This window comes from Acomys minous, assembly GCF_964271855.1.
Source record: "Acomys minous genome assembly, chromosome: 17".
Lineage (NCBI taxonomy): Eukaryota > Metazoa > Chordata > Mammalia > Rodentia > Muridae > Acomys > Acomys minous.
The window spans coordinates 25,125,869-25,149,097 of NC_140500.1; the positions used below are offsets into that span (position 1 = coordinate 25,125,869).

General features: G+C 40.1%; 1 protein-coding gene across 3 annotated transcripts in view; it reads right to left on the bottom strand.

Moving 5' to 3' along the window:
• The window catches only part of KDM5A (lysine demethylase 5A), an 80,245-nt gene that overhangs the window by 8,992 nt on the left and 48,024 nt on the right, over window positions 1–23,229 (bottom strand). For all 3 annotated transcript variants that reach the window (XM_084766076.1, XM_084766074.1, XM_084766075.1), the window contains 8 exons: window positions 18,329–18,467; window positions 14,770–14,949; window positions 13,819–13,980; window positions 11,394–11,945; window positions 10,900–11,043; window positions 5,747–5,906; window positions 3,102–3,322; window positions 7–417 (listed from right to left, as the gene is read on the bottom strand). In XM_084766076.1, coding sequence (XP_084622202.1) covers window positions 7–417; window positions 3,102–3,322; window positions 5,747–5,906; window positions 10,900–11,043; window positions 11,394–11,945; window positions 13,819–13,980; window positions 14,770–14,949; window positions 18,329–18,467 — 1,969 coding nt within the window. The remainder of the gene's footprint in view (window positions 1–6; window positions 418–3,101; window positions 3,323–5,746; window positions 5,907–10,899; window positions 11,044–11,393; window positions 11,946–13,818; window positions 13,981–14,769; window positions 14,950–18,328; window positions 18,468–23,229) is intronic.

Consider the following 23,229-nt stretch of genomic DNA (forward strand, 5'->3'; position numbering starts at 1 on the left):
CCTCACCTTGTCCTTGCACGGCCTTTGGCAGTTCTGTGCTGCACATACAGCATTCTCATCATCAGACTCCTCTGCTCCTGACCAGTCATACTTGGAGGGGATATCCAGCACCTTTTTCTCTCTTTTCTTCTCAGTACTCTCTTTCACAAGCTCTACTTTGGCTGCAGCAGCCTTTTCTTTCTTTTTCTTTCGCTCTTCTTCTTTTGCTAATTTCTTGGCCAATTTATTTAGCTCTTTTGATTTGTCTACATTTAATTTTAATTTCTTCTTTTTAGGCTTATCTATTTTCTTTAGTTCCTTTGTCTTCTGTTTTCCTTCTCCAAAAAATTGTTCTACCTTTTCTAGCTTCCGTTTCCGTTTCTTCTCTGAAGAATCTTTTCCTTTCATTTTTAATGGTTTCTCTTCCATACTATCATCCTTCAAAAATAAACAAACAGAATCAATGCAAAACTTTACAAAGTGTCATTCTCTTAACTGAGGTACTTTAGAACAAGAAAATTAGCAGACACACAAAAAACCAAAAAACCGAATAGGAGGTAAAGAGGGGAAACAATTAATTTTAATGGTACAGGTCTGGAATAACTAGAGTTGTAGGAAGCTGGGCATGATGCACATGGGTGATGCACATCTGTAATCCCAGCACATGGGAGCCAGTCACTGGGATTGCTGCAAGTTCAAGGGCAGCTTGGTTTTTTCCTCCACTTCCCACTCCCCAAAATGAGTTCTAGGAATGGACTGTGATGGTGTTTGCATACAATATGAATGTATATAATACAAGTGAACTATTTATTCAAAAAGGAACAATGAAGGCTTTTGTGTTGTAGCCACTGTACCAACATTCTTCATACAACAAAAAAATGTATTATTCTAAAGCTGTTTAAGAGACAGATTTGCTGGGCATGTAGCTCAGCTGGTAGAATGTTAACAAAGCCCTGAGTTTGATGCCCAGTACATCATAAACCATAAAACCAGACATGGGGACTGCTTGCCTGTAATCCCAGCACTTGGGAGGTAGAGGCAGGAAGATCAGGAGGTTATGGTCATCCTTTGCTACTCAGAAAGTGTGACAGTAAGCTGGGTTGCTGAAGTCCCTGACTCAAGAAAAAAGGAAAGTAAGTAGACTGATTAAGCTAACTGTGGTTTTGTACAACTTTAATCTCCCAGAACTCCAGAGGCAGAAGCAAGTAGATCTTGTTGAGGTCAAAGACAAGGTGACACAGTGTGACCTCTTTGAGAGACAAAAGAATATTCAATGAAGAAAAAAAGAGTAGAAAACAATAGCAACCCCAAACAGAAATGGATTGATCATGTCTATAATCCAAGCATGATGAAAAGGGATCATGGATGTAAAAACATCATTATGAAATATAAATTGCTAAGCCAGACTCTACGGAGGCAGAGGCAGGTGGATTGCTGTGAGTTCAAGGCCAGCCTGGCCTATAAAGCGAGTCCAGGACAGCCAAGGCTACAGAGAAACCCTGTCTTGAAAAAACAAAACAACAACAACAACAACAACAACAAAAAAAAAACCCCAACAACAACAGCAACAAAAACCCCAAAAACAAAACTAAACTGCTAATACAAATGTAGTACATGAGTGTGAACTCCCTTCCAACTCATCCGGTTCTACTTAGCCACCCCTAGCCTTTTCTTTCCTTTGTGTGCATGTGTACGCATACACATGTAGGTTCAAGTGCATATGGTATTCGTATACAAGTTCCAACGTGTGTGGAGGCCTGAGGTTAACCTCAGGTATCTTCCTCAATCACTCTCTACCTTATAAACTGAGATACAGTCTCTTGTTGAACATGGAACTCACCATTTTGACTAGCATGGTTAACAGCTTACTCCAAAGATACTCTGCCTTTGCCTCCCACAAACTGGGATTATAGGTAGGCCACCAAGAACACTGACTGTCTGGGGGTGGGAGGGCGAGGGGCTGGTTGAAACAGGGTTTCTTTGTGTAGCCTTGGCTGTCCTGTACTTGCTTTGTAGACCAACTGGCTTTGAACTCAAGAGAGATCCACCTGCCTCTGCCTCCCTGAGTGCGAGAATTAATGGCATGTGCCACTGTGTCCAGCTATACTTTTTTAAAAAAATATGTACATGTAAAATTCTGGTCTTCATATTTGCACAGCAAGCACTTTACTCACTGAATCATTTCCTCAGCACTACCTAATTAAAAATTAGAACATTTACCCAGTTAACTAAGATAACTGTTATAGAACTACTTGATTTTTAAAAGAAGAGATATTTTAAATTAATGTATGTATGTATGTCTCTGTATGGGTATATACATGTGAGTATAAGGGCTTTTGGGTTTCAGATCTTTTGGATCTGGAGTTACAGGTGGTTGTAAACTACACAACCTGGGTGCTAGGAACCAACCTAGAGCATATATATGTTCTTAACATCTCTGCAGCCCCTAAACTGCTTGTTATTTTTGTTTCTAAGACAAGGGCTTGTGTGGCTGAGCCAAAGATGACTTTGAATGCCTGATCTTCTTGCCTCCATTTCCCCTGTTTTAGGATTAAAGCCTTCACCATAATACTTGGCTAAACTGTTTTTTAATTCTTCCTTCTTTCATCTAGAAATAAAAGAATTACTGAGCCAGGCAGTAGTGGATCACACCTTTAATGCCAGCACTCAGGAGGCTGAGGCAGGTGGATTTCCTTGAGTTTGAAGAACATCCTAGTCTACACAGTGAGTTCCAGGACAGCCAAGACTACAAAGAGAAACCTGTTCCCAGGGGTGGGAAGTAGGGGGGGAGGGGAAGAATTATTACATAGAATTTCCATAAAGTGCTAGCCCACATGTTGGTGTACGCCTTTAATCCCAGCACTTGGAGGCAGAGGAAGGCAGATCCCTGTTGAGTTCAAGGCCCGCCTGGTCTACAAAGCCAGTCCAGGGCAGCCAAGGCTACACAGAGAAAGCCTGTCTCAAAAAACCAAAGAATCTCAATAAAGGAAACAAGGAAGTACATATGAGAGAACAGGACTCTGGAACTACTGTCTACTCAGCCATCCCTCTGCCAGTATCTGTGGTGCTCCTAAGGAAAATATGCATGATAACTCCCTAATAAAGTTGGTATGAAGTCATACCTCCATGATATGTAAGAATCTGTCCTCTGAGGGTGGATGTGTGGCCTGCAAAATCCGCCATATGTGCTGTGTCTCATCCAGAGACACTTCCAGGAGGTCTCCCACCATCATGAGTTCTTCCAACTGGGCTTTCGCTGCAGGAGACAATTCCAATACTGGAGGCTCCAAACTCCTGGGAATCAAAGGGCTCTTCCGAGGCTGCTTTCTCGGAGTGCTAGAACCTTCTCCCCAAGACAACAAGAAACAAAGCAAAGAAGTGAAAATGGTATATGAATTTTTAAAAAGTAAATGTTAAGAAAAAAGTTACCTTTCCCCTCTATAGTAAATTTATATAACTTTATTCATTTTATTCATACAAAATGGGGTTTTATGCATGTTGCTTTAAAAGAGAAAAAAAAACCAACACATACACACACACACCCCTTTAATCCAAGCACTCAGAAGGCAGAGGCAGGTCTACAGAGCTTGATCCAGAACCAAGGCTACACAGAGAAGCCCTACCTCAAAAAAATAAAAACACAACTCATGTTCTCTCCATTTTATGTAATACAGAAAAATTATGACGTTAGCTATAGAAACAAACACTTACCTTTCTAATAAACAGAAAGTAATATAATAATAATATAATGATCCATAAAATCCTAAAAATTTTTCATAGAGAAAATAATTTGATATTCCAGGAGTAAAATAAAGTAGTACTCATTTTCTCTCGGCACAAGAAAAGTGAACATCACTGAGAAAGCATTCGCCTAAAGAAAGACCTTCCTAGCATCAAGATTACTAAAACCTGGGACTTGTGAGATGGCTCAGTGGTTAAGAACATTTGCTCTTGCTGCTCATGGTGGCGCATGTCCTTAATCTGAGTACTCCGCAAACAGAGGCAGGTAGATCACTATGAGTTCACAAAGCAAGTCCAGGACAGCCAAGGCTACACAGAGAAACCCTGTCTAGAAAACAAACAAAAAACCAACCAAACAAACAAAAAACATTTGTTGTTCTTGCAGAAGACACAGAGTCCCATCACCTACACGGTAACTTACAACTACCTATAACTCCAGTTCCAGGGGATCCAATGCCCTCTTCATCAGGTACCAGGCATGTACACAGAAGATAAAACACTCATACACACCAGGCATGGTAGCCCACGCTTTTAATCCTAGCACTTGGGAGGCAGAGGCAAGCGGATCTCTGTGAGTTCGAGGCCAGCTTGGTCTACAAAGAGATTCCAGGACAGCCAGGGCTCTGTTATACAGAGAAACCCTGTCTCAAAAAATGAAAAAAACAAAAACAAAAACAAAAAACTTAAGACAAAAAATGAAAAACCCAGCTGGGCACGGTGGTGCATGCCTTTAATACCACCACCACCAACCACCACCACAAACCAAACAAAAAGAACTTACCAAACAAACAAATACTGAAGTCTAACTGGGTACAGTGGCACACACACACTTGTAATCCCAGCACTCAGGAGGCAGAGGCAGGTGGATCTCTCTGAGTTTAGGGCCAGCTTGGTCTATAAATCAAGTCCAGAGTAGTTAAGTCTACAGAGAGAAAAGAAACCCTGTCTCAAAAAACCATTAAAAAAAAAAAAGCTGATGCTAGAGGATTGCTGTAAATTGGAAGCCAATGGAGGCTACACAAAGGGAATTAGACCAGTTAAAGCTACAGACTGAGACTCTGTCTCTAAACACAAAAACAAAACAAAACAGAAAAATCTATACAAAATAAAAGTCTATCCAAGGCCAGTATGAACAGTCTTAAGCAGCAGTGAGCTCCTTAACAGCTGGTACTAATCAAGCATAGGGTAAGCAAAGGTCTGACCGAGAGTACATACAAATATGACACGTGATCATGCAAGTTGTAAAAATTCCCCTAATTAGGACTCTATAATTCTATTACCTTTTCAGGCTATCATCTAATTACAGAAAATGAAAACAGATTTTGGCTTTTTACAACTACAATTGTGTTTTCAAGTTCTCTTAGTAAGTGATAACCAGGTTATGTATTCAAGAGGAAATGACAATGTGCAGTAATATGATGTCTTTTCCATCTGTTTTACCTTACTTACTAAATAGGTATTATTTTCTTTTCTTTTTGGTCTCAGGGCTTGGGACCAAACCTAGACCTTGTACTTGCTAGACAAATACTCTACCACTGAACTCCATCTCCAACCCTTGTTTCCTTTTTATTTATATGTGAGTGTGCACATGAGGACAGGTACACATGCACCACAGCATGTTCCAAATCCTTTGTTGAGGGACCTATTATTTTTCTTGTTGTGGTGTTTACTGAAGACTGGCTGGCCTGAGAACTCCCAGCCAAATCTCCTATCCCCACTGCTGACTTCCTGCACCAGCACTAGGATTATAGATGTATGCCATGGCATCCTGCATTTTTTGAGGGTTCTGGAAATCAAATTTAGGTTGTCAAACTTGCATGGCTGGTACTGAAACATCTCCCAGGCCTATTTCTGATTTTATAAAGACAAGGTCTCATGTAGCTTACACTGGCCTCAAATTTGCTATCTAGTCAGGAATTAACTTGAACTCTTGGGCTCTCTCTCCTGCCTGCACCTTCCATGTGCTTGGATTACAAACATGTGCCAATACGCCCAGATTCTACACCTTTCCAAAAGTAACTAATACCTTGAGAACAACTCTTAGAAGCAGAAGAATATGCATGCTCTGCACAGAATGAAGGTGCTGTCCACATGTGAGTGACCACTTCCTCAGACTTGATGGGAATCTCTTCATCACAAAAGAGGTTGGGTTCCAGACTGCTAGAGGACTTCACACTGGCTGTATCCTAAAGAACAAAGAGATGTTATCAGAATTATAACCACTTAGCCTACAAAAAACTATAAATGAAGGTTTTCAGGCTAAAAACTTCTGATATAAGAAACTTTTTTGATAAAAATATGACATCAGAATTAACTATAATATTAAATAATACAGAAAATATCAACCTGGCACCCTCCTGCACACCAAAAACAGCTTTAATGACTTGATCCCAAAAGGGAAAGTCAAGCAAAAAATAATCTACAAAGATAAGGTACAAAGTACAACTAAATAATCTACCTCCAAGGGCTGGAGAGATGGCTCAGTGGTTAAGAGCACTGGCTACTCTTCCAGAGGACCGGGGTTTAATTCCCAGCACCCACATGACAGCTCACAATTGTCTGCAGCTCCAGTTCCAGAGGATCTGACATCCTCACACAGACATACATACAGGTAAAACACCAATGCACATAAAATAAATAAATCTTTTTTAAAAAGTAATCTACCTCCTGGAATGAATCTATTGCCCATAAAAACATCCTTACTACTAATAATCATTTTTTAGAATTTATTTTTAATTGTATGTGTGTGTGACCATACATGTGAGAACAGGTACCCATGAGGTCAGAGATACTGGCTCTCCCTGGAGCTGGGTGTGAGCTATCCAATGTAGGTGCTGAAAAACAAATTCATGTCCTCTGCAAGAGAAGTATGTACTCTTGACCACTGAACCATCTCTTTAGCCCCAAGTTAGTAATTCTTGACCTTTTAACAGAAACACAAAATGGACTTAAGAAGACGAAGGAAAGTTCAAATGTGACTTTTTAAAGACAGGCAATCTTTTCTAAAGGTTTTCAAACCTACAACTGTACCAACTTCTCTTGTGTAATACAATGGTGAACTTGAATGACAATATACAAATTATACATTTCTGACAGTTCTAGTTAGGTCTCAGATGATTCTCCAAGGAATTTTTTTCCCTCTCACTTATTTTTCATTATCACTTTAATAATTTTAACTTCAAAAATTAGGAAAATTTGGTCATTTTCATTCCTCTGGTGGTAGTAATTGGCTAATAACTGTATTTCTATATCTGATTTGTCTAATCATAGAGATTTGTCTTCTCTCTAAGTGATATTGGGCATTGAGCTATCAAGAGAGTATTGCTCACTAAGAAAACCCCAAATAAAATCAGAAGAGGGAAGTGGACTTATCTCTACTGAGTTCAAGGCTAGCATAGTCTAGATATGGAGTTCCAGGCTAGCCAGGAAAAGAAAAGGAATGGACTGCAACAAGGTAGGGCAGCAAGACAGCTCAGCTGGTAAGGATACTTGCTGTCAAGTATGACCCAAGTTTCATTCCCAAGAGCCATGCATTGTATTGGAAGTAAAGAACCAATTTCCACAAGTTGTCCTATGATCTCTATACATGTATCACAAGGGAATGAGTATGTACATGAAAACAAATGTGATTTTTAAAATTTAAAATAAGGCTGATGGCTCCTTGAGAAGCCATACCATGGTTGACTTGTGGATCCACACACATGCACACATACCCACACACCCATTTCCATACACACAAGACAACACCACAAACTTTTTGGTTCAGTGGTTAAAAGCGTACATGGTAGTCTGCAATTATCTGTAACTCCAGTTCCAGGGGTCTGATCCTCTCTTCTAGCCTCTGTGGGTGGCAGGCACACATATGGTGCACTGCAGGCAAAGTATGTGTATATATATGAATGAAAAAATAAAATAAATAAACTTTTAGACTTGGTAAATACTTCAAGCAAGTAGCAGGATACAAAATCAACAGAACAATCACTAGCTTCAGGTGGGGAGATGAGTCAGTCATGCTTGCTGCATAAACACAAAAATGTCAAGTCTGAATTGGGCATGGTGGCACGCACCTTTTATCCCAGCACTCAGGTTGCAGAGGCAGGTGGATTACTGTGAGTTCCAGGCCAGCCTGGTCTACAGAGTGAGTCCAAGATAGCCTAGGCTGTTACTCAGAGAAACCCTGTCTCAAACCAAACCAAACCAAACAAACAAAAAACATCAAGCCTGATCCCAGTACCTAGGCAGAAAAATAAAGCCAAATATGGCTGCACACCTGAACACTAAGAACTGGAGAGGCAGAGACAGAAAGGCCCTGGGACTTTTTGGCCTCAGGTTTTGAAGACGGCTTGGTGGATAAAAGTGCTTGCTGGAAAAGTGTGATGACTAGAGTTTTTAAATGAAAAACCTGAGCAGGCAACTATCTGTGTCCTGGAGGCAGACGGGATCTTTGGGAGCAAGATAACTAGCTGGAATCTGAGAGCCACAGAGTTAACAGGAGACACTCTACCAACAAATAAAGAGAAAAGTGGCCCAGAAAAACACACCCAATATCAACCTTAGACCTCTACATAAAATGCACACAAGCACGCATACACATACCCTCACTCATACATAGGTAAACACACATACAACATACACAAACTTACATGCAAACAAAAAATAGAAAGCAACAAAGGAACCTATCAACTCCTGGCTTTCATGCACACCTACACACACACATAAATATGTATATACACATATACATCAAAATATAAAAATCACTAGCTTTTCTATATCCCAAAAACAAGCACACTAAGAATGTTTACACTGAAAGTTAAAACCAAAAAACCAAAAAACTCACAACACTAGACAAAACAACTTCTTATTTCATAAATCAAAAGAATATTGTAGAAATTACCAAAATTATAGATTCAATGCAATCCAAAGGCAGCCTTCACAGAAATAAAAAGCCCTCAAATAGCCAAAGCATATTTTGAGCAAAGGAAGCATCAACCCTGATTTCAAAGTATATTAAAGAGCCACAGTAATAGCCAGGCATAGTGGCACACGTCTTTAATCTCAGCACTCAGGAGGCAGAGGCAGACTGATCTCTGTGAGTTTGAGGCCAGCCTGGTCTACAAAATGAGTCCAGGACAGCCAAGGCTACACAGAGAAACCCTGTCTCGAACAAACAAACAAACAGCGAACCACAGTAATAAAAGATGAACAGTACTAGCGTACAAAGAGACAAGACTAACATTATAATATAGGACCCAGCAGACCCACGCAGTTACAGCTTTCTGATTTCTCACAAAGGTACCCAAAACAAACACTGAAGAAAAAGCAGCTTTTTCAGCAGACGAGATAACTGGATATCCTGTCAAAAACAAACTCAAAATCAATGAAAGACCTTAATATAGGACATGAAACTTTGAATCTACTCAAGAAAATCACTTCATGATATAGTCAGAGATAAACATTTTAAAATAAGTCTTCAATCACCAAGAAAATAATACCAAGAAGTGATTGCCTAAAATTAAAAGGTCTGTGCATAGCAAAGGAAACAACAGAGAGGAGCGTGGGGGAAAATCTTTGTCAGTCATATATCTGAGAGGATTATAGTGGAAAATATATGAAGAACTCTAAAACAAAATTACCCAAAGAAACAAATAATTCATCAATAGACAGATAAACTGAATAAACATTTTCAAAGAAGCCCAAAGAGTAATAAGCTCATGAAAGTTCTAACATAATTAGCTATTAGAGAAATACCAATTAAAACTACACTAAAATAGGGCAGTGGTGTGCACACCTTTAATTCCAGCATGTAGGAGGCAGGGGTAGAAGGATCTCTGTAAATTCAAGGTTAGCCTGGTCTACAGAGTGAGATCCTGGACAGCCAAGGCTAGACAGAGAAACCCTGTCTTGAAAGAAAAAAAAAAAAAACAAACAAACAAAACCCAAAAACCTACATTAAGATTCCCCTATTATTATACAACAGCTGTCATCAAGAATCCTCTAAGAAGGAAAATTACAGTCTGATCCCACGAGTGGCAAATCTGCAAAGTGGCCTCTCACTAGGTGTGTTTAACAGAGCCGTTACTTTAGATATATAACACAAAAGTTTCAGACAAATACAGTCTTCCATGAGCTACCTGTGTAAAAAGAAAATGTGAAAGATTCTGAGCTGCTTCTTTTTTTTTTTTTGATAATAGACAATTGGCTTATATAAAGAAACCTCTGGGAAATAGTCACTATATGGTATACTTTCCTACAGTTGCAAGCACAAACTATAACATGCAGAGTTTTGGTAAGGTAAAGGATCCATGAGAGGCTTTTCTCTCAGAACTATTTTCTTGATGCTGTTCAAGATATTTTACTGGTGGTACCAGTACTGCATTAAAAATGAAGCGATTAAAACAAGAAACCAGCTGGTTTGACGTGTAAATGTTAAAGTTATAACAAAGAGCAAACGATTGATTTTATTTTACAATGCATCTTTCTAAAAGCATGAGGCTTTTTCTTTTTCTCTCCTTTTTTTTGGTTTTTCAAGACAGGGTTTCTCTGGGTAACAGTCCTGGCTGTCCTGGACTCACTTTGTAGACCAGGCTAGCCTCAAACTCACAGTGATCTGTCTACCTCTGCCTTCTGAGTGCTGGGATTAAAGGTGTGTGCCCCCACGCCTTTTCTTATTCTCCGTCTCTTCTTCTTCTTCTTTTTTTTTTAAGACAGGATTTCTGTATGTTAGCCTTGGCTTTTTAGACCAGGATGGCCTCTCCGCCTGCCTCTGCCTCCTGAGTGCTGGGATTAAAGGTGTGCACCACCAAGCCCAGCTTTTCTTATTCTCTTAAGAAAACATTTGGGATGGGTAAGATGGCTCAGGAGGAAAAGGTACTACCACAAAACTATCCATTGAGCGGAATCCCTGAAATCCACATAGCGGAAGAAGAAAACTGACTTTGCTAAGTTGTCCCCTGCCCTCCTAATTGTCACGGCAGGGGTACTTCACCACAAATGTAAATTATTTTTTAAAGTTTCAGGTTTTTTTTTTTCTTTAAATTTTGAAAAACTGCTGTCACCACATACTCAATACAAATGTATGACTAGGCTTCTCTTCCACCCTTAGCCCTCAAATATCGATGGTCATCTATTTTTAAAATAGAACTCAACAGATACGTCTCCCTATCCTCTCCCTGTAATTACCTTCATGTCATAGCCGTATGTCTCCCGAATATCCTCATCAGAATCTGTTTCTTCATCATCATAGTCCATTGTTTGGCGGGGGGAAGATGATACACTGCTTACCGCTCGGTTAAAAGCAGACTGCTGGAAACTAGGTAAGTGTCCCTAAACAACAAAGGTGAACAGACAGACTAAACAAACATAGGTAATCAATGTATGCTTAACACCAACAAAATGTAACTAACTAAAGATTTCAACAGTTAGCAGAAAATAAATGTGCTCTAATCTACGTGAATATTTTCAGATGGTATTTCACTAAAATGACTTGAATTTTTACTTAAAGGAAGAAAAGCAAAGCTGTGTACGCAGAAGGAGGAAGATGCTATGGATCATATAACTGCTAACAAATTATAGCTGCTTTCCTACCTAAGTCAACAAGTTAAATACATTTAATTTACCAGTCACACACTGACAAACATTACCGCATAAAACAAAAGGGTAAATTAGAAGCTCACCTGTAAGTCTGGATTGGCCGCTGCTTTTTGGAGTTCTGCACTGATAATCTTTTCAGTTTTTTCTCGAGCTGCTTGTTCCACCATACGCTGGCTTAACACAGAGAGTTTGGCCAGGGCAGAGGACAGTTCATCTGTGGCTAAGGCTTGCCGTGCTCTATCTTGCCAACTCATGGCTCGTTCTGTCAAACACTGTAGTGCCTCTCCTTCAGGCAACCGTACTGGCAACTTTTGAAGGGATACCAAAAGTGACAAAATAGTCTCTAGCCTCGGCCTTCGAGATCTCATGCAAAGAGGACAAAGGAATTTTACATCTTTAGCCTGCCAGCTGGATCCCTTTTTCTGGGAACTTGATTTAGGAAGAGGAACACAGCTATTATGGAACCAGTCTTTGCAGAGCTCACACTGTAGCATAAACCGACTGGCTGTCTTGCGGCAAATACAAAATTTCACTTCTTCTATACGGTCCACAATTGTCATCTTGGCTAGGTTGGCTGCTCTGAGGGAATGCATGGCTTCAATCTCCTTTTGCTCTCGTTCTTTGAAAACTGCCACCTGTACATAACAAGCATTTAATTAAAGAGAGTCATTCGGCTGGGCACAGTGCTGCACACCTGTAACCCCAGCACGTGGGAGGCAGAGGCAGGCGGATCACTGTGAGTTTGAGGCCAGCCTGGTCTACAAAGCTAGTCTAGGACAGCCAAGGCTACACAGAGAAACCCTGTCTCAAAATACCAAAAAGAGGGAGTCATTCTAAAGTACCCACAAAATAGCAAATGCTCAAGCTGAGGGATGTTTCTCCAAAGTTCCAGCATCATAAGTAAGTACTGCCTGTACTTTGAACACCACCAGTGGCAATTTCCTGACATGTGGGTTCTCCTTCCAGTTTCCACACAAACATTTCTCCTCTGTGAAATCGACATATCATAGTACTTTCTACAGGGGACAGTATAAGGAGGGTATGTCGTGAGATCAAGCAGCCTAGGTACCAAGTCTGGCTATTGGAGTTGCTGACCATTGATCTGTAGCACAACTTTTCTGGGTTTAAGTCTTCTGAAAAGGACAGGCTTGCTAACTATATTTTATTGTTTTAAGGATTAAATACAATAATACACCAAAGTGCCTCATCCAATACCCAGCACGACACAAATAGGAACTATTGGTATACCATTCCTCAAGGGCAACTTCTGTTCATATATACATTCTTTCTTTCCTCTGGGAGACATCTTCATTTCACTTGGGAACAAATCAAAGCCCAATGATTTACTAGAACAGTATCTTATAAAAGTCATTTTAACACACTAAATAAGAACAAATAGAACTTAAAGATGATGCATACCATCAGCACATTTTCTTTCTAAATTGCTGGTAGGTCCAAAACAGTTGTGCAATAATTTCCAGTTCTATTTGCCAACAAGACTGACTCTCTAATGGAAGGTCATTTTCTGTGGCCTCAAATTTGGGTTACTTATAGACAGAATCTTATTAAGTTGCATAGTGTATATATAGTTTGTTGCATGTATACAACTCCCTTCAATTATGTATTTCCCTTACTAATCTTTATTTTCACTCTACTTCTCAGGCTCTTAAAAAGCCCATTTTTCTTAGTCTATGTTCTTTTTTTCTCCCCTTCGGTTTTTTGAGACAGGGTTTTACGTGTAGCCTTGGTTGCCCTGAACTTTCGTTGTAAACCAGGCTGGCTGTGAACTCAAGAGATCCTCCTGCCTCTGCCTCTCAAGCGCTGGGATCAAAGGCATGCACCACTATGCTCGGCTAAAAAGGCCTACTTTTAAAAGTACATTTAAGAGTAGCTTTTATCCATGTAGTAATAATGTAAGGTATTATTTCAAGACTACCAAAAGATGATCTTAAATATTCTTGCCACAAATAAATAGTAAATATTTGAGATGAAAAGAGGAGGAGGCCATACAAGGAAATTCATTTTCTTACCTATAGTAGCAAAGGCTTAGTAACAAGCAAAATACTTAACAGTGAACGACTGCTGAGCAGACAAGGTGTATTCTAGGAGTCTAGAGCATTCTAGGAGTCACAACACCCACATTTAATCCCAAGGCCACAAAATGAATAACACTACTCAGTAAAGTATGGACTACTTCTATGGAGTACTTCATAAGTACTAGAAGAGCAATAAGGGATAAATGTGGAGCTTGGGAATATAACTCAGTGAGATAGCACTTGACCATACATGAGATCCTAAGTTCAATTCCCAATAGCAGCACCCCGCCCCCCCACCCCCAAAAGGTAGAAGTAAAAACCCTTTTGGGAAGAGAACAAATAGCAACCTTTTTGCTCTCTGTCTCTCTCTCTCTCTGTCTCTCTCGTAAATGAACATTAAAAACCTGCTAACATCTTCACAGAATTTTGCATTCAGAAAGCAAATTCAAGGTCCATCATGTTAGCTCCTTACCACCATGGCTGCATCTCTGGTCTCCTCCAGTCCTTCTTCTAAGTCACTCAAAGGCTCAAGGTCTAGGTCCTTCTCCTTTTCCTTTTCTATTATTTCTTTTACTTTTTTCCTCCTGTTTTTACCACTTCCATATACACCAATATCAGTTCGTGGACTTAGCACCTGCAAAATTTTAAATACAACTCTTGTTTAGAAAAAAAAAAAAAATGAAAACACTTGACATTCGCCATGTCCAAGGTACCTAATTGATCTATTTGTCTTTAATGTTTTAGAGGCAGGATCCTACTCTTTAGCCCAGGCTGGCCTATAATTTGTGGTGATCCTCCTCCCTCAGCTACCACACCACAGCTCCAAGTATTACCATACATCTAATTAAATTTTCACACCTGTATACAGCAGATTATCACTTCCCAGATTTTATTGGTAAGAGAAATAGACTCAGTCAAGAGACAACGTGACCAAGGACAAAGGCTGAACTTCCAGTCTCTCTTCTTTAACTACTATGTTCAACTGCTCAAGATAAATAGAATTAAACTTGTCTTTGAGGGATAATATTCTTCAGTAAAGTCTAATAACAGAGGCTACAATATATGCTGGCTGCTTTGTCTGGATACAGCACAGATTTATGAAAAAAAAAAGTTTGCTTAAAACTCCAGGTTTCAGCACTCGGGAGGCAGAGGCAGGCAGATTGCTGTGGAGTTCGAGGTCAGCCTGGTCTACAAAGCGAGTCCAGGACAGCCAAGGCTTCACAGAGAAACCCTGTCTCAAAACAACAACAAAAACAAAACCCCCAAAAAACCACTCCAGGTTTCAACTTGACATTTAACTCTACCTAACAGTCATATTGAAGACTAATGTAACTGAAAGAACCTTTCACCAACACCTCACAGGTAGTGGTTTATTACCAACTTCTGTCAGAGCGCTGAAGCACACACGTGCATTTCTCCTTACCTGTAACAATGTATGGCTCGAATTCTTCTTAAGGAAGGTCCGCCCAGTCCGTTCTCTCCAGGCCCGAGCTGCTGCTACCTGTGATTCCACCTGAGGCAATGCATCAAGACGCACAGGGATAGGGCGTCCTTTAGCAGATAAGCTCTCAAGCTGCTCCAAGTAAGCATAGTTGGTGCCACTCTGGAAAAAGTAGATTCACACACAATGGAGTCTGGCAATATACTTGGAGGAACTCAGTTAATGTTAACAATATTTTTTTTTTATAAATACAAAAAAGGGAATGGAACCCAGGCCTTGTACACTAGGCAGGCACTGGTCCCACTTAGGGACATCCTCAGTCTTAGCGTTAAGTTTTCTTCTAAATAAAACAATTGGCTACCCCTGCCCCCCAATTTCCCATCTCTCTACTTCTCCCTCTTTCTCTAGAGACAGGGTTTCTCTATGTAGCCCTGGCTGTCCTTAAACTCACAGCAATCAGCCTGCCTCTGCCCCCTGAGTGCTGGGATTAAAGGTGTGCTCCGCCATGCTTGGCCCAGTAATTGGATCTCTTTAATGAATTTCATTTCAAATTTTCTACAGAAAAGGTTAGTAAAAATTAAAACTTTTTTTCAAGATAGTTTCTTTACATAGCTTTGGCTGTCCTCAAACTCAAGAGATATCTACCTGCCTCTACTTCTCAAGTGCTGGGATTAAAGATGTGTGCCACGATCGCCCAGCAAAGAATTAATTTTTTGAATGAACAAGTTACCAAAAATTTTCTTTTAACAATAAAGGCAGCAGTAAGATAATGCCGGGCATGGTGGCGCACACCTTTAATCCCAGCACTTGGGAGGCAGAGGCAGGCGGATCTCTGTGAGTTCGAGGCCAACCTGGTCTACAAAGTAAGTCCAGGACAGCCAGGGCTGTTAGACATAGAAATCCTGTCTCAAAACACCAAAAAAAAAAAAAAAAAAAAAAAAAAAAAAAGTATTTCAAAAGACAAGCTGAAGAACAGAAATATATAAATGTAATTAGAAATGAAGAATGAATTTGCTACTAGATGCAAAAAAATTTTTTTTATTTTATGAGTATGGCTGTCTTGCCTGTATGTATGTGTAGCATGTATTGCGCTCACAGAGTCCAGAGGTGTTGGATCCCCTGGAACTGGAGTTACAGATGACTGTGAGCTGCCATGTGGGGGGTGCTGGGAATTGAACCCAGGTCCTCTGCAGAAGTAGTAAGTCCTCTTAACCCTGAGCCATTGCTTCAGGCCCCATAAATAAAGTCACAATGGAAGAATGTTTGCTATAAAGTGGAAATCCATTTTACCATTACAACTCCAAATAAATTTCTACGGACATTTTTTAAAAGCAGTAACTTAGACTGGATAACCACCTACTGCTTATGTTATACAATGAAAGCTATGAAGAACTATTTTCCTCCCAAATTCATGGTGTGTCAGTATTTCCATGTTATAAAATCACTACTGTTTTCAGAACCATTATACTACATTCTAGTAAAAGGTTATTTCTTGTGTAGTAACTGATATACTTGCTTGAAATTTTTATGTTGAAAGATATGCTGATACATCTGGGAAAATAAAAACAGGAAGTCTATGAATTTATGCCAGAAATGGTGGTACATGCCTATAATCCCAGCTCTCAGAAGATAGGAGGTAGAGTCAGAGTTCAAGGCCCACCTCACCTACACAGCAAATCTGAAGCAGCTTGGGCTATATGAAACACTGTTTCAAAAAAAAACAAACAAACAAATAAATCTATGAATTCTTTAAAATAATAACTCAGAGACTGGGGACTGGAGCGATGAGTCAGTGATTAAGAGCTTTCTGTTCATGCAGAAAACCCAGGTTCAGTTAACAACACCTACATGACAGCTCACAACAGCCTATTACTGCAGGGCCAGGAAGTCTAATACACTCTTCTAGTTTTTGTGAGCTTCTGCATGTATGTGTTACATGTACATACACTAAGGCACAAATACATAAACAGTGATTTTAAGTAATAATATACTGTGCTATTATGAAACACTATATTGGCATAAAGCACTAAGGTACCAGAATAAAAAGAGTTAGCTAAAGATACAAATAAAAATGCTCAGATAGTGACAGGTTCAACAAATAATATTTTCACTTACTTACTCTGGTGTCAAACTACTGTCCCTTGATTACAGAATAACTTGTGGGTAAACCTACAAGTCATGTAACCTGAAGAGTTGTCCTAGTAAAAGACCTGTTCACTTAGAATTTCTGAATCAGCACTCTACCAAAGAGAAGCGTATGCATAAGGTTACTGTGCTGATTTCTGTAGCCCCATATCTGGTTGCAATCCTTGTTCTGAGACTCTCCAGTCTCAATGTTGTGTAAACACTGCTCCAACTATCCCCCGCTATGCCAATAAACCAGCTTACAGGAAAGATAGTTAGGCTCATAGCCACAGACAATAAATAATTCTGCCTAATGAATTGAAAGTGCTTTGACCAAGGCTCTTAAACAAGCATATTATCTAATGAAAGAAAATGAAAAAAGTATGGATAAATTTTGTTTTTCCTTTTCTTTACTCTTTTTGTTTTTTTATTATTTATTTATTTATTTATTTATTTGGTTTTTCGAGACAGGGTCTCTCTGTGTAGCCTTGGCTGTCCTAGACTCACTTTGTAGACCAGGCTAGCCTCGAACTCACAGCGATCCGCCTGCCTCTGCCTCCTAAATGCTGGGATTAAAGGTGTGCGCCACCACCGCCCGGCTTTCTTTTTGTTTTTTTAAAGACAGGGTTTATCTGTGTAGCCTTGGCTGTCCTGGACTCACTTTGTAGACCAGGCTGTCCTTGAACTCAGAGATCTGCTTGCCTCTACCTACCCAAGTGCTGGGATTACAGGCATGTGCCACCATGCCCAGCTGATATATATATATATATATATATTTTTTTTTTTTTAAGATAAATTTTTGTTTTGTTTTGTTTTGTTTTTTCGAGATAGGGTCTCTCTATGTTAGCCTTGGCTGTCCTAGACTCACTCTGTAGATCAGGCCAGCCTCGAACTCACAGCGATCCGCCTGCCTCTGCCTCCCGAGTGCTGAGATTAAAAGCGTGTGCCACCACGCCCGGCTGATAAATTTTGTTTTTAAATTGGCAGTTTCAACTTGAGATGGGAGAACATCAAACTCCATCAACTTTCTTACCTAAAACTAGTAACCTTTAAATATTTATTATTTATTCTGAATTTTAAAATCAGAGGAAAGGGCTGGAGAGATAGCTCAGAGGTTAAGAGCACCGTCTGCTCTTCCGAAGGTCCTGAGTAAAATTCCCAGCAACCACATGGTGGCTTAAGACCCTTCTTGTGGTGGGCAGGCATATGTGTGGGCAGAATACTGTAGAAATAATAAATAAATCTTAAAAAATAAAAAAAGTTAAACATTACAAAAAATAAAGTAAAATCAGAGGAAAGAACAGGTGAGCTCCAGACACTTACTTTATTATACTTATTCTAATAAAGTAAGTTTTATACAATTTGTTTTTGAGAAGGTATTTGCCTGATAGGTAGGCTAATCTGAATGTTTCTTTACCTGAATAGCTTCCACTTTAGCTGTCCATTCACGAGCCTTTTGTAAGGCTTCTTTTAAGGATAACACATTGGGTAAAAAGGCTGGAATGTTCTTGGCTTCATTCACAATATTTTCTAAATTTGCCATACTGTGTCGCGGTCTAAATGAACAATGAAACAGTGAGATACTAAGTAAAAGTCCAATTACTGAAAGAACTAAAATAGCATTTTATACTGCATAAGTAACTCATATTCATGAACTCATTTAATTCTTATCACACTCCCATAAGGCAAACAAAGCAGCTACCAAGCTACCATTGTTATTTCTATTTTACAGACAAGAAAACTAGAGTTCTCATAAAATAGTTGAATTTAGTACAAGACGCACATGACGTATTGATTCAGAATGATCTTGGCTCCAGGCTCCTTTTACTACTACTCTGCCTCTCTACACTACCTGCAATGATCAGAGATGGGCATGGCTAACAACACAGGGAGCAATAGAAGAGAAACCACTAATGTTGGCTATATACTTTCCTTCAACTACATTAATATGTAATTATTCACTGATGAACAAAGCTAAGACCTCATTCTCATTAGTTAAAATCTAAGAATTATACTGGCACTGGAAACTAGGAACAAATTACTTTAGGCTCATAGGCACAGACAGTAGTAAATAATTCTTTCTAGAAAATTTAAAGTGCTTTGACCAAGGCGCTAAACAAGTATATTATGTAATAGGGAAAAAAGTATACACAAATTTTGCTAAGTTGGCAGCTTCTGCTTGAGATGGGAGATAGTGTGGTGGATGCAGGGAACATGTGGAGATGAGTGAGCATGAAATATAAGAATTTGGGCAGTAAACACATGAAGACTCCCGAGTCCCACACATCCACTATGTAGCAATGGAAGTCTCACCCACTGTCTCATCACTCATCAATTCCATGTCAGGAGGCATTCCAGGTATTGAAGACTGTTTATGAGCCAGAGTGACTTTTGTTTTGTTTTCTTTTTTAACTCATAAGTATTTTCAAACTTGGAAGGATGATTTCATTGTGTGTGTGTGTGTGTGTGTGTGTGTGTGTGTGTGTGTGTGTGTGTAGAGAAAAGTTCTTATATAGCTTAGGTTGGCCTTGAATTCTTTATCCTTCAGCTTCTACTTCTCAAGTCCTAGGGTGAGCCACCACATCCAGACATGGGAAGAGGACTACTAAGAAGGGCATGTGAGTTGTGGTGATCGGCACAATGATAAAGGAAAGAAAGGTGTCATCAAATAGAGTAGGAACATATATGGTCTGTCTGTCTCTCTCTCTCTCTGTCTCTCTCTCTCTCTGTCTCTCTCTCTCTCTGTCTCTCTCTCTCTCTCTCTCTCTCTCACACACACACACACACACACACACACACACACACACACACACACACACACACACCCCTGTAATTTCAGTACGCAGGATGCAAAGGAAGGTGGATCTCTCTGAGCTCAAGGTTTACAAAGCAAGTTCTAGGCCAATCAGGGATATGCAGTGAGACTCTGTCTCAGAAAAACCAATAAAACAAAAGCAAAATAGGAGTATTTCACTGACTTAACAGGTGAAGGAAGGCTTCTTAAAAATAAAATGATCCTAACTTTTCTTATCCTTTTAAAATAAGACAGTAAAAAACAATGGTGGTGACAAGCATAGTGTAGAAATATATCACAGATGGTACAGGACGAGGCAACGAAATAAATAGACGAAGGTATGAAGAAAAAGCATGAAATGCTTGAGGAAATGGGAAGATGTGAATCACTATTTGGAATATGCAAGAATAATGGCAAAAGATGAGACTAGATATAAAATCAAGCAATGACACCACCTCTGTTGGGGGGAAGATTTTTGAGACAGTTTCTTTGTGTAGACTTGGTTGTCCTGTAACTTGCTGGCCTAGAACTCACTAGAGATCCACCTGCCTCTGCCTCCTGAGTGCATCACTTGGCCAAACACCACCACCTTTTCTTTTCTTCAAGGCATTAAGTATCTAAAATTCATTTATCCAGGCCGGGTGTGATGGCATACACGAGTAATCCCAGCACTTGGGAGGCAGAAGCAGGGGGATCACTGTGAGTTCAAGGCCAGGCTGATCTACAGAGTGAGTCCAAGACAGCCAAGGCTACAAAGAGAAACCCTGTCTCAAAAAAACAAAAACAAAATAAAATTCATTTACCCACTTTCTCTCCTCACTAAAATATTAGCTCTATGGGAATTGGAACCTTTTGGGTCTTGTTCACTACTGTCCTCACAGTGTAGAAATAGTATGTTATATGAAGTAAGTACTCCACAAACACTGCATTACAAAACACAAGAAAAAATATAAGGAATATTATAAGTAGGTTAGTGGCAATAGAGTTAAAAGACAGATAAAAACATACTGAAGTAAAAATCAGAGTTTAGTGACTAATCAAATATAGGCGATGACAAGCTTCAAAAACAAAACAAAACAAAACAAAACAAAGCACACAAACACACACAAAACAAGGAAATCATGCAATGTGCAGGCAAATGGATGGAACTAGAAAAGATCATCCTGAGTGAGGTAACCCAGACCCAGGAAGATACACATGGTAAGAACTCACTTATAAGTGGATTTTAGCCATATAATACATTATAACCATTCTACAATGCACAGACCAAAAGAAGGTAAGTAACAAGGAGGACTCAGAAGTGGTTAAAGAGCGGAACATGGTAAGAGAGGTATGGAGAGAAATGAGAGTCAACATCAGACCTGGAGTGAGTTGGGGCGCGAGGACAGAGGGCTTACAGAGAGAGAGGAAACCTGAGGCAGGGGCTTCTCTGTGACAAGCTGGAAACCTATGACAGGTTAGGCTCCAGGGAGGATATGAGGGTGACTCCAGCTGAGACTCCTAGTACAGCAGGGGTCATGAGGACTGAAGAGGACACCCTTTAACTAGACATGATGATTTCTAGACACAGAAACTTTGACCCAGGACTTGTACATCTTGTAGGACCAGAGATGGAAAAGATTGAGGAAATGTCCAGCCAGTGCCTGGACCAATCTGAGACCCACCCATGGAAGACAGCCAACCCCTGGTACTATTGATGATACTCTGTTGTGCTTATGGATGGTAGCTTAGTATGGCTGCCCTCTGAGTGGCTCCACCCAGCAGCTGATGGAAACAAATGCGGAGACCCACAGCCAAACATGGGGTGGAGCTCAGGAAGTCTTGAGGAAGAGTGGGGTAAGGATGGAGGACACAGAAGGGACAGGAATTCCATGGGAGGATCAACAGAGCCAACTAACCAGGGCCCATGAGGGCCTGTGGAAGCTGGGGCTCCAGCCAGGGAACATGCATGGCCTGGACCTGGCCCCCCTGCACAGATATAGCTGATGGGCAGCTCGGTCATTATGTGGATACCCTAGTGAGGGAAGTGGGGCCTGGTTCTGACATGGACTCTGCTGCCTGCTGTTTTTGGCACTTTCCCCTGGCAGGACTGCCTTGCTGGGACACAGACGAAGGGGATGCCCTGAGTCCTGATGTGACTAGACATGCTGGAGTGGGTGGGTGGGGTTCTTCCTCTCTGGGGAGTAAGGGAGAGGATATGGGGGAAATAGGGAGGGAGGGTGGGATCAGGATGAGAGGAGGGAAGGAGCTATGATCAGGATGTAAAGTGAGTAATTAAAAAAAAGACTTAAAGGTAATAATAATTAATAATAACAATGATAATGATAATAATAATAATAATAACAACAACAACAACAACAACAACAGGCTAGTGAGATATCTCAGTAGTTAAGAACACTGGCTGCTCTTCCAAAGGTCCTGAGTTCAATTTCTAACAACCACATGGTGGCTCATGACTATCTATAAAGGGATCCAATGCCCTCTTCTGGCATGTAGGTGTACATGCAGACAGAGCACTGCTACAATTAAAATAATACTAATAATAACTGAAAAAATACTTGTTTCTTATTCCAATGTCATTTTCCTTTCCCCATTTAAAATGTTCCCATCTCCATGAACTGTCACAAATCAGAAGACATATAGCTATTTGAATATTTAGGACTAAATTTTGGTTATGTATTCTATACAACATTTACAAAGCAAAATATCCAGACTACATGGAGGCTCCTTTTAACTGTTTAGTTAGACAGTTTGTTTAAAACTATGAAGCTACCTGAAGTGTCTCCTATCAAATGCTTTCACTAGTGTCTTTGCCTGTGTGTATGTCTGCGTTTGGATCCTCTGGAACTGAAGTTACAGACAGTTTTCAGCCACCATCTGGGTGCTAAGAGTCACACCAGAGAGCCTCTGGAAGAACAGCCAGTGCTCTTAGCTGCTAAGCCAGCACTCTACACCATCAAGGAGCATTTCATAACTCTGATTTTCTAATTGTGTTAACAACATGGACCTGAAACAATACTATTTCCTATCATTTGCAGTTTTTTAACAAGATCCACTACACAAGAGTGTGAACATATCTGAAACTCTCTCCATGTAGGCTCATTTGATAACTAGTGATTAGTCAAGAAGGCACAAGACAAATGTTAAGCTGATGAAATGGGCTTTTTGTTCCTCCATCTCATTCTACTTCTCATTATTTTATGTGTATGGGTGTTTTCTCTTGCATATGTCTATGTACCCACTATGTGTGCACCTGGAGTGAAGGAGGTAAGAAGAGGATATTAAAATCTTCTAGGATTAATTTTACAGACAATTATGTGCTGCCTGTACTGAAACTTGAAACTGAGTCCTCTGGAAGAGCAACCAATGCTCTTTTTTGTTTTTTTGAGCCAGAGTTTCTCTGTGTAACTCTGGCTGTCCTGGAACTCTCTTTGGAAACCAGGCTGGCCTCGAACTCACAGAGATCTGCCTATCTCTGTCTGCCGAGTGTAGGGATTATAGGTGTATGCCACCAAGCCAGACAT